Source organism: Amblyomma maculatum, chromosome 1, assembly GCF_055883805.1.
Source record: "Amblyomma maculatum isolate TAMU_Amacu chromosome 1, ASM5588380v1, whole genome shotgun sequence".
NCBI classification, from domain to species: Eukaryota; Metazoa; Arthropoda; class Arachnida; order Ixodida; family Ixodidae; genus Amblyomma; species Amblyomma maculatum.
The window spans coordinates 215,503,016-215,518,939 of NC_139344.1; the positions used below are offsets into that span (position 1 = coordinate 215,503,016).

The 15,924-nt window shown below is 48.4% G+C and overlaps 1 protein-coding gene across 4 annotated transcripts in view; it reads left to right on the forward strand.

Annotated features, from left to right (window-relative positions):
• Nucleotides 1-719: 719 nt before the first annotated feature.
• Nucleotides 720-15,924, forward strand: part of LOC146205591 (low-density lipoprotein receptor class A domain-containing protein 4-like) — a 70,513-nt gene continuing 55,308 nt past the window's right edge. For 2 of the 4 annotated variants that reach the window (XM_084590278.1, XM_084590279.1), the window contains exons 1-2: nucleotides 720-945; nucleotides 5,193-5,428. In XM_084590278.1, the coding sequence (XP_084446404.1) occupies nucleotides 5,287-5,428 (142 nt within the window). In that variant the 5' untranslated portion in view covers nucleotides 720-945; nucleotides 5,193-5,286. The remainder of the gene's footprint in view (nucleotides 946-5,192; nucleotides 5,429-15,924) is intronic. The other 2 variants (XM_084590283.1, XM_084590282.1) reach the window with 2 other exon arrangements.

Consider the following 15,924-nt stretch of genomic DNA (forward strand, 5'->3'; position numbering starts at 1 on the left):
GCAAATAAAAATAGACGTGCCTTGCCGCGTGGTGAAAAGCTCTTCCCCGGTCGCCTGGTAAGCCCAGTTGGACACGGTGCCGCCAGGTGCCGTGACAGTGCTTGAAATTCTAAGGTTGTGGCCTGGCATCGGCGAGAAGGAGCGAGAAGCCAGTGTGCAACGCTCAGCGATGTTAATTTTTAACCGGGGTGGGAACGAGAACAGTTCCTCGGAGCTCCTGATAGTATGGAGATATGTTACGTCACAGAGCGACTGAATCTGCTCGTGGTGCAGCAGGCCGGTGTTGCGAATTAATTTTTCATTGCGCACGGCACTCCAGCTTGCGCTGCATGCGCTTCCCTTGTGCTGCAATTGCGTGAGCAGCGTTCCGAGGTTGGATTTCGCGCTCTCCTCGAAGCTGCTCGGATCGTACTTCTGCGCATTCGGGCAGCGGTCACGACCGGCGCCGCGTGCCCCCGTGCTTAGAGCGAGGCCGTAGACGCGCCAGCATTGCCTCACGCAGGGGCCAGGCGGCCGAAAAAGCAAAGCTCTTTCCGAGAAGCGCCAGTTATCGGAGGGAGGGGAAGGCGTGGGCCGGCAGCGGGCCCCACGTAAGCGCGAGGAGGAGGCCACAGCGGCAGCGGTAAACATTGGGCCAGCGAAATTGCGTTCGTCTGGCGACCTTGCGTCTGCGCGCCCGTCTGTGACGTCGGCGCCGGGTCACGTGGCCCGTGACGTCGCCGTCGCTCAGAGGGCGTCACGCGCCGCCCTGGCAGCAGCGGGCAGCGGCTTGGCGGCTGCGCTGCTGCTGCTGCATTTGCGTGTCGAGTGTTAGCCCTGCTGGATGGCCTGCCGAGCGCCGAGCTCGGCTTAGCCTGGCCGCTCTGCTCTAGGCCCACCCGGATAATGCCCACAACGGCCGGCGCCGCCGGCCCCTCTGCGTTGCGGCCGATATGCTGGCGAGCTGTGAGTAGGATCTTGCTTTTAAACGGTCGGTGGAGGCGTGCGTTCTGCTTCGCGTCAGCCCAGCTGGGTAAAGCGCCCAAGGGCTTGCGACTTGGCCACCCGCACAGGGTCGAGTCGCGATCCTTTCGGCTAACTAGCACTGCTGCACGCTCCCGAGGTCTCCCGGAGAGCTCCCTGGGCCTGAGCCCTCGTTCCAGCCCGATCGAAGCGCTCTGGGACGCCTGCACAGCCGGCCGATTGAGTCGGCGCCTCCGCGTGCTGCATTGGGCAGCCCGGGGCCCGCAGGGTCGAGGCCTAGGCGCCTAAGCGCTCCGGGCAGCTTTGCCGGCCCCCGTGCGCCGGCATCCGCTTCGCGAAAGCGGCCCAGCAGCCCAAATGGGGCCTCTCGCGGCTGCTGCTGCACACTCGGATAGGCCTTTTGTGTGTGTCTCCGCTCTCCAGTCTTTTCGCGAGACTGTGCAGGCGCTGCACCGACTTGCGAAGCTGAAAAGAAAAGAAGAAAAAAAAAGCGGCTCTGTCTTGTCGCGATTGCGTCCACATCACACTTTTGGCGAGTGAAGCTCGCCCTCCAAAGCTTGCAGAACGTTGCCAGAAATTCGGCTGAGCACTGTCTAGTTAGCGGTCATCGAATTGGCTCCTGTCCGTCAGCATATTTTCGATCTTCGTGCAAGCCGGAGCGAAGTGAAATGTTAAGTTCAAACTTTGCTTCGAATCGTTGTATACATATAGCTGCATGCAGTAGCATGCTGCATGAAAGCTTTGCGCTCATAGTAGATCGTGCAGAAGGTTGTAGTTCTACGTGCGCTCAAATCGGTTGCATTCTTTGCACCTTTACATGCTTTTTTTTTTTTTTTTGCAAGCGAGCAAATCCAGCATGCATTGAGATAAACTACGCAAAATATGCGGACTGCTAACGTTAACGATGCTGTGCTGTATTTATGTGCGTAAACAAAGAGGAAAGCAAATATGTGAGCGTCCTTGCGTAGACACAAGCGGTCTTCACAATAGGCACTACCTTCTTTTGCACACAGGTTATGCAGTGCCGGCGTTTGACACTTTCGACCTCAATAAAACGGTTGCACAGCAGCGTTTAGCCGGGCCTTTGTCAGCTATCAGGCCTTACGTGCTGGCTGTATGCCGTATGATACTCTCTTCGACGAAGCGTGACAGTTCGTATTGGCAAGCACTATAGTATTAGAATTAACCGGCGTGTTCTCGGAACTCATTCTGAACGGGGCACGAAACGAAGCCTCGAAGACAGCGTTCGCTGTTGCCAACTGAAATTGCCCTGTTGCCTGCGCCGGGTCGCTGGTGCCAGCGGCCTTATTCGGGTGGTCGAGGAGATAGTTCACACACTGTCACACACAAACACACGCTCACTGTTTCATCCAGCATGCGCCTGAACATGGGTAGCCTACTTTTACCCGGCGTAAGTTTGCCCTTCTTTTCGCCTGCCGCCCGTGGAAACATTTTCTGCGCCTCTGGCTGGCGGGTAGCCCCTCCCCTCCTTTCCTGGACTCGTCCGGAGAAAACTGGATTCGGCTTCCTCCTTCGCAGCCGAGTGAAAGCGCTGCGCCACCGCTACGCCGACGAGTCGTCGCCGCCGCCGTCGTCTGCTGCTGTTGCTTCTTCGCGCGTAGCTTTTTCGAGCGCTGCTGCTGCTGCTGCCGCCGGCAGGCTCGCGTAGCATCTCGGGGCGTCTCTCCTTCACGAGACGTCGCATTTCCGTTTTTCTTCGCGTGCGTGCGCCCCTTGGTTCCTTTCACGGCATGTGCCCAGATCGAGCGTGCGGGTCGGCCTTCACATTCCCTGTGTTCGCTCTCCACACCCCCTTCCCTCTCGCATCCCGTCTTGACGTTGTGTCATCGATTCCAGTTTTAGAGGAAGTTGCTAGCCGGCAGGCGGTCAACAAAATGTCCCTACTGCCTCCTCGCTTCCGTAAACACGGCGACCACCACTGCGCGCCTTTCACTCGTATTCTAACTAATGCGCTCGCGCCGAAATGAAGAGAAAGAGCAGCGCCATGTGCGCTTCAGCGAGTGAGAAGACAGCTTTACAGCCGGTTATGCCGCTGCGTGAAAGAACAAGCCTTTCGGAGTGCATTGGCTAATAGTTAGTGCGTAGCATCAGACTATGGTTAGTAACACACCCCTCTTTTTGTCTTCGTTTGCGCGCGTCAAGCGCCATTGCAGTAGGCCGTCGTTGGGTTTTGAGCTAGTATGAGCCGGCTTGAAATGCATATCAATGCCGATATTTCTCTTTCAAGCACAGCAGCTGAGATAGCTGTCCTTCTTAGTTGCAGCTGTGCTGGAACACAGGCGAGAAGTCGCAGAAACATTTGCATGTCGCAACGGCCTTGTTATAGCGATTCAAGTAAGCGCTCATAATAGCGCAGAGTGCTTCTCCGACAAACGGCGTTTTTTCGGTTGCTGTATTTGCTCCATTCTGGAATGAAAACATGTTTTACCTCATTGTTTCGTTTTACGAAACCAGTGTTTCTTCTCGGTGGCTGGTGTCCACAAATGTACCTTTATAGTAAGTTAAATATGCCAAGTTATCGAAGGAAGACTGGCGTCTGCGTTATTTATTTGCAGTATGGCATTTATTCGGTGCACAAGTATCATCCACCGCGGCGGGGCGCATTTTTGATGCAAGAGGCAGAGCGGTGGACAGATCGGCGACTTCAAGCACCAGCTTCCTCTGTGCTCTCTAAGAACGCAGACCGAGCGACAGCCAGTTTAGTTTTCCAAACGTAGTGCGCCTGTTTGATAAGAATTAAGGTTCTCTAATGCCTCTTCGAAGCCGCGCCTGACTGGGATTTCTTTGTGAACAGCACATGTGTAATTCAAGCCGAAACCTTACTTACATAAATTACTTGATTCTGAAATGTAAAGCTGTGCAGTGTAAATTTAAAACGAAAGAAAAAACAACAAAAACATCGCGGCTTTGTCACATTATGGGGAGCTGAAAAGTCTAAATTGGAATTCACCGCGTTAATAAATATTTGTCATGCGACGTTTATCGCTATTTCGATGCAGAGGAGCTGTTGGCTATTAAGTTTTTATGGAGCCATGCACCCAGTTCAAGGGGGAATTTACATTCTTCAAAGTGGAGGCGAATAAGCCAGTCCACTTTCCCAGGAAGGCTGCCGTCTCGTTCCTTCGCTAGCTGGTTATGTGGGATGTACTTAGAGGATGATTTATTCGGAAAAAGTGGCATGACCGTATCGCACATGAAAACAGAACTGCACCGTAAGTGTAAGAGATGACACCAGACTCGAGATGTTTTGCCAATCGCACCAATTCAGTTTGCCATGACGCTTCCTTTGCTGGAGAGTCGCACCCGGAAGACCGGCTGTTTTCGCACCTCTTCGTCCCCTTTCCGCCAATTCGGTTTCGACGACAGTTTACATCATGAAACACGCCTTGCAGCCAACGCGCTGTTTGGATATCCTTTGGAACACGCGTACATTGTATGAGAGAATGATCAGTTCGGTAGTCGCTGTGACAGCACTACGTAGGAAAGGATTCGCAAAAGCCATCTGCGCAAAAGACGGGCCGGTATTTGTACGCGGTCTGGCACGTCATGATACTGACTCCACGACTGTCTTCTGTCTACGAACCGGCCCTGCTTGTGAGCTGATAGTGGCCTTAGCGCAGGCGTCGTAACTGACGAGCTCACAGTAGCAAAACATGTGCGCTCTGCTGTTTCGCCTCTCTCAGTTAAATTCGGCGTTGTTTTCAGCTGCGTGCAGTGCCCCGCGTCGGCGGCTTTCCCGCTGTCCTCCTTAACGACTTTGAGGAGCACCCAAATATTTGCGCAGGCAGGAATTTCATTCGCTTCCTTTAATAGCATGTTCCATTGGCTGAGCATGGCAGCATGCGCGTACGTGACCGAAACTATATATGTCAGTGTTATATACGTCCCACGCGTTTTTTTTTTTAATTACTTTTGCTGGGGATTCTCGCTTCTCGCCGCACTTCTAAACTTTTTTTTTTTTTTTTTCAATAAGGATGTTGAAGAGCAGCCGCTCGAGCACCAAAGAGAATCGAATCTCGTGGTTTATTTAAAAAAAAAAATTATTAATCTTCAGCCAACGAAGTTTTCTGCTCGGGGTGTTTTAGTGCGATGAAACTGTGATGTCAGTAATCAGAGTTAATTCACGTACGAAGCGCAGCTCGTCTTTTATGACAGCGCGAGTCGTTAGCGGTCCGTTTCTCGGTTTCGTGTATTCGTCCACATCGCAGTTGCATCGAAGGAGAGGAGCAGCAGCATAGAAGACGGGCAGCAGTGCGCGCAGAAGCTTGGGACTGTACGTGGCAGCGGCGAGAGGATTCTGACATGCGAGATGGCGGGCGGCACCAAGGGGGGCAGACAACGGTGCCAAGGTCGCGGAGTGGCACTCGCGTGTCCTCCGAACAGGAGACGGCTGAACCGCTGTTGTGCTATACTGTGGCGTTTGAGCGTCGGCTGTGCTTGTTCGGTAAGTCAGCGATACTCTCAAAGGTTGTGTAGGTCCGAGCTGCACGCCTCCCTCATTCGTCGCTAGCATCGTAGTGAGACGAGGTTAAAAACGGCCAGGTGCCTCCCGATTCGCAGTTACCTAGCTGGTAGTTATTATTATTTTTTAAGCTCTCCCATACGGTAAGGAGCTTCGGATGGGTAAACCCAGTACGCAAAATAATTCCGCAGCCACGGGCGAAGAGGGCGAATGTCATCGACCAGACTGTCCCCGTCCGTGTGCGAGAGACTCGTTCGTGCTGCACATTTTAGAGCGAAGGTGCTGCGCCGCGCGGCTTCAAAGTGGGCGCCAACGACTCGCCTGTCACCGTGTGCATGCGACCCTCCGTCTCAGTTGCAAAATATATGCAGCGCTCCTCCTGTTCCAGCACAGCAGCGCCCAGCTCAAGCTCTTCCTGCAGAGCAAGACGCTCGTTCCCGCGCACGACACCGGAAGGGTAGCGAAGGTCTCTCTCCCACTCGTGTCTCGCTGTGCACTTTCGTCTCCTCAGACTAGCCGGCTCGAGCGCCGTTATCAATTTCCGCACTTAACACGAGAGGCCTCCTCCTTCGCCGACGACGGTAGCGTGCAGATCTGCCTTTCTTGAGCTGTTGCATTTGAGCACCAAGGAAACTCCGAGCTTGAAGGCGACAACCCTTAAACACCGAAAAAAAAAAAAAAAAAAAAAGAAAAGATATTGGAAGCAGGCAACGTCGAGCCATTTGGCTACCACATGTTCCGAAGGATGTCAGCAGCGTGCATCTGCTGAAGGAATGCCTTTGTTAGCTCTGCTCGTTGAGCAGGTTTCACTGCATCGCCGAGCGCGAAGACTGCTTTTATCTTATTCCACACCCACAAGAAGCGTGTTGTTGGAAGAGCCTTCGCGGTGTTTATCATCGACCGGAGTTCTTCCTTCTCTCTTTCCTTCTACAGGCTTTGCATTTTTATGCGCGACGCGTTTCACTGAACTCCAGTTGCCTTCAAACGATGGCGGTGGGCTTAGTGCGGAGCGTGGCCATTTTCGCATGATGACCTTCCAGATGCGTGGCTGACACATGACTGAGCAGAAAACACGTGGCCGTCGTCCTCTGTCAGTGCGAAGCCATTTTACTACCGAATGACGTAGCGCACGTTCGCTGCCGCGACGGAGAACGCAAGGCCATCCGAATAAATGCTATTATAATGTCCGGAACGGCGCGTGAACCTATGGTTGGTTTTTCGGAAAAACTGCCCTTGATAGTGTTTTGCGGAACCCTCTCAGGATCACCGCACGCCGGCAGAAGCCGATGCTTTCTAGCATCAGTATCTCTCATTTTGTAAGCAAGATTGTTTATTTGCATTGTAGTCGTATAGCTTTCTGCAAACTGTTTGCAGGCTCCTTCGGTACTTTATTTATTCGAAGCAGCGCGCGCGGTGTTCGCTTCGGCAAATAGAATTGCTGTGTCGCTTTAACGGTGAAAAAGCATCGCAATCAAAACGCACCCCTCGCGGGTTTCGCATTCATGAAAATACATTTCAGGTTGAACTGCCTAAAAAGTAATATACCCCTATCGCCGTTAGCACGACGGGCTTCATGACCCCACCGCGGTGGCTCAGACGCTAGAGTTTTGGGGTGCATGCTGAGATCGAATGATAATAAAGCGCCCGTATGATGTGCAATATCGGCGCCTAAAGAACTCCAGAGGGTCGGAATTAATCCGGAGCCTTTCGGCGTGGTGTGCCATGTCGCAACTCTCTAGGCTTCGGCTTCGGAACAACGATTTAAATGCAGATGTTCGCTGCTGACTCTCGCAGAAATATAAGCTGAATGTACTAAAAAGGAAAGTAATGTTCATTGCTTTGTGACCGTTCAACGGCGCTTACCGACTGATCCCACCCTTCAACTAAATGAAAACGTATCACCAGCAAAAATTGAACATAAAGTTCTAGGCATAACTTTTTAAAAAGACAACACTCTCATTTCCACGTCGTATAAGCATCATCAGAAAGCTCCCGATCCCCGAACGTACTTATTCACTGAAACACTGTTAGTTTGATAGGATGTGCTTTTTACGCATCTGTCGCTTCTCTTTTCCTTAGATTATGGATGCGTAGTGTATGGGTCAGCGAAGACATCGTGCTTAAAACGACTGAATCCAGTATGTAATGTTTTTCAACTGCCACGTACAGAAAATCTCTCATATATAGCTATTATAAAATAATTGCCCTTTGCAGGTAGAACAAAGCTTGCATATGGTCCCTGTCTGTTACCTACTAATAATTACAAAGTGCGTAGACTGCCGTACTTCACTCGCCCTTTGGGCGCCGTAATCGCTGAAACCCCTGGTTGGAGGCATGCAGTTGATGTCGTCGGTTCAATGCCTTTCGCGAGCTAACCTGCAACTTGACTGTGCTATGTGTAACGAGAAATCGTATGACTCTCCGCGGAACGCTGTATTGCAAACGGGTGCTCCACAATTTTTTATTCGAAAGTCAGGAAAACTGTCGCCACGTGGAGATCTGCCAGCGGTGAGAGTGCATATAAACGAATGACGTGTATTCTGAAGTGGCGGCGCTCTCGGTCGCGGGTGGGTCCCTGTCACGAGAAGTCTTAGCTTTTGTGTGGCCTCTTGATGACATATTTTTCCAGCCATCCCTCGGGCGCGTACACCGCTGGCATATCTCGTAATGTTCCGCCTAAGATGTTCTCGTTCAACTCGTAATGTAATGTTCTCGCATTAATAAGGCCTGTCTTATTTTCTTCCACAACTGTTCCAAGAACAGACATCTGGCACGCCGCGTACCTTCCTGCCGCGATCGGTGTGCGGAGGGAGGGCTCAGCTATAGTTCAGCGCCGTGGTCCTTTCGCAGCGTTCATGATGCCCTTACATGCCCTCAGAGGTTGGACGACGCGGCAGGGCCCAAACAGGTTCAGCGAACCTGGCCTTGGCGCCTGATCTCGGAGGCCATGGCTCGCACATAGATCTCCCCCCCCCCCCCCCCCCCCCCGCCCCCCTTCCGAGATGTGGCGCTGGTGTAGTCTTTTATGTCAAGAGAAAAAGATGCCTTTCCTATGCGTACAACTTGACGATGATAGTTAATATATTGAGTTCGTGCAGCGACCTTGTAATAGAGGTCATTGCTTTTTTTAAAAGCTGTTGCAGCTATCGCTACATAAGAAATAACGCCATAGTGTTGCGCCAAAGCCAGCTGTTATGTCCGATTTCTCGTTCAATATTCGCACAAGTGACGAACATTCGGAAACGTGTCCACGATTTTTCTGGGTTCTGGGACACTCCGGGATAGAGGGTAGTGCAACTAGAAAAGTAAACAGTCCCCGTAGAGATTTCATGAAATTAATGCAACCAGAATATGAATGGTAGGCTACTTGGGAGAATGAAGTAAAGAACAGCTCTTTGTAAAGCGCATCTTTGAGGAAATGGTGGTCATGCAGGCATCAGGAAGGCTACACCGGTTATTTGATGCTGACTTCTAATTGGACTTGCACGTTACGCACAACTTCTTACTGACAGAGCAAAGCAAGTTCTTATGGGAAATGTGTCGGGACGAAATAAAAAAAGAATTGCCCTATTTTAAAATGAGTATATTGTCCAGTGTTACCCCCAGAAGAAAGTGCACTTGTTGATCTGTCATGCGTTTTTTGTGTCTAAAAACCCCCCCCCCCCCCAAAAAAAAAAAAAAAAAAAAAGAAAGAAAACTGTATAACAGGGAAAGTTTAACCTAGTGTGGGAAGGTAACCTCGTGTTTGGCGCTTGGTATAACTTTAGCAGCTGATGTGCAAGAAACCCTTACAGAACACTGCACACATATCTGACTATTATCTATTAGTTTCATAAGTGGCTATCAACTAACAATGAAATCGGTGTCTGTTACGCATTTCTAACTGCAATATTCATCATCTGACAGATAAGTCACTTTCTGGGCGCTAAAATGGGTTTCAGCTTTTTGTTGTCCCGAAGAGCAGTAAAGGCGACGGTTTTCGTCCGAAAAGAGTACTGACCGATGAGAGGAACTGTAACCAGCCTTATCTTCGTTATCACATACAAGAGTGCCGCATTGCGGCCTTCGCTGCAAGCCTCTTGCTGGAGGTTGTGCACGCATAACGGAAACGGACCTTTGTGGGGAGCTGCTCTCTCGGTTTCACACCTCTGGGCTGAAGAGGTTTCGGCTCGCCTTTTAATGAATGTTTACATGAATGTGCATGAAAAAAAATTCCTCATCTATCTGTGGTCATCGCCCAAAAAACTATATATATATGAGCCAGCTTGCTACGCCGCGATGCTGTTGGCAAAACCATAAAACTTCAGCTTCAGGTATACCATCGCAACTAGTCTCTAGCACGCGTCGCCGATCGATGCAACCAGAAGAAGCCAATTATTTTTTCTTGTAAACGTCTACACCGCGCCGTCATTTGAAACATAAGACACTGATAAAATCCTTTCCGCATGCTGTCGCTGCTCGCATTGAGAGGTCACTTTGATAAGCTGCGTCTCTAAGAATGTAACTTGTATCGAATACCTGAAACTACAGTTGAATGTTTACTTAGGAAGTGCCAGTGTGCCCGTGTCTTCGTGGGCATGCACCGTCTCGGAAAGGTCGCCTATGCGTTTCCTTATTTATAGCAAGGGCGTATGTTAACCGTTGATTGCAAGTACTTGATGGTAGTTAATTGCACCCTCTTTCCTGACTGTTGCTTCTGCGCTGCTCTAATAAAGTAGTTAGCGGCACAACGTAGGCAATTCTTCCATGCATTTGACACTCATAGTTTGCGTGAGGCACTACGCGAAAAAATGTTTGCTCGTAGGTTTAATAATTGGGCTGCAGTGCTTTCAGGAGGTGCTCTAGCTTGTTCAGTGTTAAATAAAAAAAAAAAAAAAATCAGGAGAGCACTTATACTTCGTTTCATACATCAGGTGCAACGCAGCGAAAGCTACGCAAGTAGTCCGGAAGAAAAAAAAAAAAAAGAGGCGTATTACTACGCGCTCGTTTCGTGGCCGAGTGGTTTGTGCGGAAACGGGCTCTATTCCGACTATACACGTTTGCAATAGCTTGCTTCGCATGCCTAGACTTCTTCGCAGTGCGGATCTTATCGAAAAAATTCGCTCCGCTGTGGCAGTCGAGGTCGCTGCGTTGCGCAGCGCGGAGGACACAGCTGACAGGGTTGGGGGGCAGCGAAAACGTGCCACGAACGAAAACGACAAACAAAACATACACATTCACTGAATCCGATCTTTTCTCTCTAAAAAAAGGTGCTTTTTATGGAGTTGACGGCAAATGTAAAATGTATTTAGCTTGCCGACAAAGCAACTATTATTTCCTCTCGTCAAGAGCAGGCACTATTTTTCATCGCGGATGCGTGGAGCGCAAAAAAAGAGCTCTAGCTTTGGCAGTGTTGCACGTGATGTATGAAACAGAGTATAAGTCACCTTACGTGCAGCAAGGCGAAAACATTTTGGCCGCCCTGCTGCGATGCTTGGAACGTCCCTGCTTTCTGGAGAGAGTCTCTGCCTCTCTCTCTACTTTTACTCTCTAGAAAGAGGAATGGTGAGAGAGAGATATATATCTACGAGATACTTTTTCATCACTATCATTATTTATCACTTACTGTAACTAACGGGTACTATGTACCAGAACCCCAGCGATATCCCGCGGAATCTCGCGGACAATTTCTGCGCTCACTTCCTGTGGACGCCTCTCATGAGCTTATAAAAGTTTTCGCCTTAAAAGCTGCAGTTCAGATTAAGCCAGTCGAAAGCGTGTGCGCGCGCTTCTGTCGAAAGTTTTGGTGACCAAATGTGTTCGCTTCGGATGCGCAAGGTTTTCTTGTAACGCATTTCTAAATCTTCTGAGGCTAGGAGCATCTTTGGTCCTGCTCCATACATAGAGTGGGATTTCCACAAGTGCTGCACTACATGGTTTTGAAGCAAACCCCCCTGGCCGCTAAACGTCTCACCTAGGGTGTGACAGGGGGGTACACTTAATGCGCATCTCCATTCTGTGTGAACTTTCAATGTTATGTGCTCTTATTATCTTCGAAGAATGGTAGAGTTGACTTTTCGAGTTTCTCACCTGAAATCCAATGACCTCCCGTTCATTTCATTTAGTTTCTGGGCTAGACTCCAAGTTTTCATTAGCGGTGACAACTTTGGCGGTTCTGTTGCCGTACAAGGCAGCTTCCGCACGCGCGGCGCTTGCTTTCGTCGTGTTCCATTTCGCGTCCACCTTCTGTGACAAACTGCACCACGGGATCCAGTTGCTCTGCTTTCCCGTCGCGTCGAACTCTCATTTGGGCGTGTGCAAGTGCTGCAGACCTCTAGAAGGCTGAATTGAAGGACCTCGCTAACGCACTCCTCTTCTGCTCCCCGCGCATCCGTTGATATCCACCATCCCATACTCCTAGCCATTTGACGGAAGAGCAGAAGCAACGGCGAGCAGGACCTTCTCGTCGCGTGAGTTGAGTTCTTTTGGATTTGTGGAGCTTGAGAGAGCTGAGTTAATTAATGGGTGAGGCTCAACACCTTGTTCAGACAAGTTGCCTTCGGACTCTGGCAGATAATCAGAAAGGCGTCATTTATATTATGCACCGAATCATTCGCTTCAAGTTACAATGGTCACGGGGAATGGTGCCGCCAGGAGGAAAACCTGTTGGTTTCGACCAAGTTCTCAGACCCTTGTGTCGCAGTACTACTGAAACGGAACATTGAGGCTACACTTCTAGACCACATTGAAAACCATGAAAGCCTGTTTCTGAAGATAACCTACCATGACCACACTTTTATTCTAGGCGCATTATATAGTCCTCCAAATTCTGATACTGGTTGTGTGCGCAAGCTGCACGACCATCTGCATTTGTTTGGAAAGAAAAACATAATCCGCCGGGGTGGTGCAGTGGTTACGGCGCTCGACTACTGTTCCCAAGGACGCGGGATCGAATCCCGGCCTCGGCGGCCGCTTTTCGATGGAGGCGAAAAGCAAGGCGCCCGTGTGCTGTGCGATGTCAGTGCACGTTAAAGAACCCCAGGTGGTCGAAATTTCCGGAGTCCTCCACTACGGCGTCTCTCATAGCCTGAGTCGCTTTGGGACGTTAAACCCCACAAACCAACCAACCAACCAACCTTGCAGGTGACTTCAATATCCCTGGCGTTGATTGACGCAGTGAAAATTTTGGATCCACACATGACTCGGACGTTCTTTATGATATAATGTTTGCCCATAATCTGAAACAGGTCGTCATGGAACGAACTAGGGTACGCGGGTCTTCCAGCTCTATTCTAGACCTCGTGTTCATAAATAATTATTTTTCTAATTCCTCCACCACAGTTCACGAAGGAATATCTGACCATAAGATAGTTGTTGTATCTTTCCCTCTGTCGAAAAGTCGTCAAAAGAAAGCAATCAAACACAAAATCATAAAAGGCTATTCAAATGCAAGGGATGAATGAGTCAACGCTCGATTACTTAGAAAACTAGCGTTCGAAAAGTTCTCAGCAAAGCATGTTTCAGAAATGTGGGCAAAATTTAAGGAACACTCTCAGCACTGCATTGTCAATTTTATCCTAGACAAAAAAATACGCTTGAAGAAGATAAATCCTTGGATCAGCCGACATATTATCCATTTAAAAAGAAAAATCAAGCGCCTAAAAAGAAATAAGTCTCCAAAATCTGGTACCTTAGAAACACTGAAGCAAGAATTATCTGCTAGCATCCGGTCTGCCAGGCAGCGTTACTTTGCCGAGAGTCTCCCACAGTTCGTAAAAAAAAAAAAAAAATCCAAGCAAATTTTGGAACCACATCCGGGACCGCAGGGAGCCTATTCAGCAAATAGTTGTGCACGGCAATGCCATCACATTTCCAGAAGAAATGGCGGTACATTTTAATTCTTATTTCCATTCTGTGTTTTCCACTAACTGTCATGAAAATGTTAATGTGAACAATATATGCGATTCTTCAAGCGAAAATGTTGTGTTCTCTTATGAGGGGGTTGTGGAGAGGCTCCTTAGACTCGATCCTAAGAGTTCTTCTGGCCCTGATGGTACACCCAATCAATTTTTAAGGCGTTATGCAGAATCTCTAGCTCATTTCCTTGTGAAAATATTTCATGAATCATTGTTGTCTGTTTCATTACCCCCTGACTGGCTCACGGCCAGAGATGTACCTATTCACAAAAACGGAGACCGCTCATTGGTGGAGAACTACCGTCCAATCTCGTTAACTTCCAATTCCTGCAAACTCATCGAGCATGTAATAGCGAATCATATAACGGAGATTCTAAATTCAAATTCAGCTCTTAGTTCATACCAGCATGGCTTCAGAAAGAAATTTTCAGCTGTCACGCAATTAATTACAGCCATTCACACCTTTAGCGAAATACTGGATAAATCCGGACAAGTTGACATCATATACCTCGATTTCAGCAAGGCTTTCGATAAGGTTCCGCATAATAAACTACTTCTGAAGCTTAATACAATTGGAGTGCCTGCACCACTCATCAACTGGATTTCTGCTTACTTAAAACAGAGAACACAGTATGTGGAGATTGACGGATTCTGTTCCCCCCCCCCTCCCCCATTTGATAGTACCTCCGGTGTTCCGCAAGGGAGTGTGTTGGGTCCTTTATTGTTTTTGATTTATATAAATGATTTGGTCTCTTTTATTGATGAAAATGTTAAAATTAATCTTTTTGCTGATGATTGTATGCTATTTAAAGAAATTCGCTCTGGTTCAGATCAAACCCTGCTTAATACAGCTTTAAATGATGTTGCGTGTTGGTGTAACCAATGGAGAATGTCACTGAACCTTGAGAAAACTGTATTTATGCGTATTACGAGAAAGAAGATGCCTCTGGACTTTGTCTACACCCTTAAAAATATACATGTGACTAAAGTAAATAAATACAAGTATTTAGGCGTAATACTTAATGACCAGCTAACATGGAGTGATCACATTTCCCATATAACTTCATCTGCAATGAAAAATCTGTTTTTTTTTTTTTTAAGACACAAGTTGAAAGGTGCACCAAGTAACGTAAAAAAATTAGCTTATGAATCTATTATTCGGCCAAAACTCGAGTACGCTGCCGTGGTGTGGGACCCTCACACGAAAAAAGACATCGCGCGGGTAGAAAAAGTTCAAAGGCGGGCCGTACGCTTCATCTATAACAAATACCGTAATTCTGATTCTCCATCTTTCCTTATGGAAACGAACAAAATAAAACAGCTCTGTACCCGACGAAAGATAGCAAGATTAGAATTTTTACACTCCTTAATTCATGGAAAGCTCGGAATATCGGCAACACTTTATGTCACACCATCCCTCACTCGAAAAACAAGACACACACACACAATTATAGCTTAACTCCCCATTTCGCCAGAACCAACATTCACAAATTCTCCTTTTTTCCACGAACTATCGGGGACCGGAATGTACTGCCTGGGGAGGTTTTCACTTCTGAAAAATTCAGGGAAGCCATTGGCAATGTTTTTGACCACTGAGAGAGTTTTTGTCTGGTTGTTTGCAATGTTTTTGACCTCTCAGAGAGTTACTGCCGTTTTTGTTTTTTTGTTTTGTTTTTTGATAGCGACATAATCAAAATGGCTATCTGTACCAATTCATGCTTCCAGGTTATTTGTAGAAGTGTATCTGTGCATGACACGCAAAAATTTCTCCTTTTCTTTGTTATTTCTTCTTAACACTGATTTTGCCCATCGTGGCCACAGGATTGGAGTAGGTCAGTTTACATCCCCATTCCAAAGAAAGGCAGTGCCAAAGATCGTTCCAACTACCGCACGATCGCGCTTATTTCGCATGCTAGCAAGGTGATGTTGAAAATCCTCCAAGGTAGGCTGCAGCAGTATGTGGATCGGGAGCTTCCGGACGTGCAAGCTGGGTTTCGCAAGGGCAGAGGAACCAGAGACCAAATTGCCAACCTTCGCTGGATCATGGAAAAAGCAAGAGAGTTCTAGAAACCCATCTACTTCTGCTTTATTGATTATGCGAAAGCGTTTGGCTGCGTAGGTCACAGCAGATTGTGGCAAGCTCTCCAAGAGATGGGAGTTCCAATTCACCTCATCTGTCTCCTCAGGAACCTGTATGAAGGGCAAGAGGCCACAGTCAGAACTGGGCATGGTCTTACTCATTGGTTTCCGATTGAGAAAGGAGTGAGGCAAGGCTGCATACTGTCGCCCTGCCTGTTTAACCTATATGCAGAGTGCATCATGAGGAAGGCCTGTCTGGACGAGTCTTCAGCTGGAGTGAAGACTGCTGGAAAACGTATCAACAACCTTAGATATGCGGATGATACCACTTTAATGACAGAAAGTGAAGTGGAACTCAACAGACTTCTGATGCGCGTACAAGAAGAGAGTGAGAAGTTTGGGCTTAAACTGAACATTAAAAAGACAAAGATCATGGCGTCTTGCCCTATCGAGTCCTGGAGCATCAATGGACAAGAAGTGGAAGCTGTGACAGATTTTCTCTTC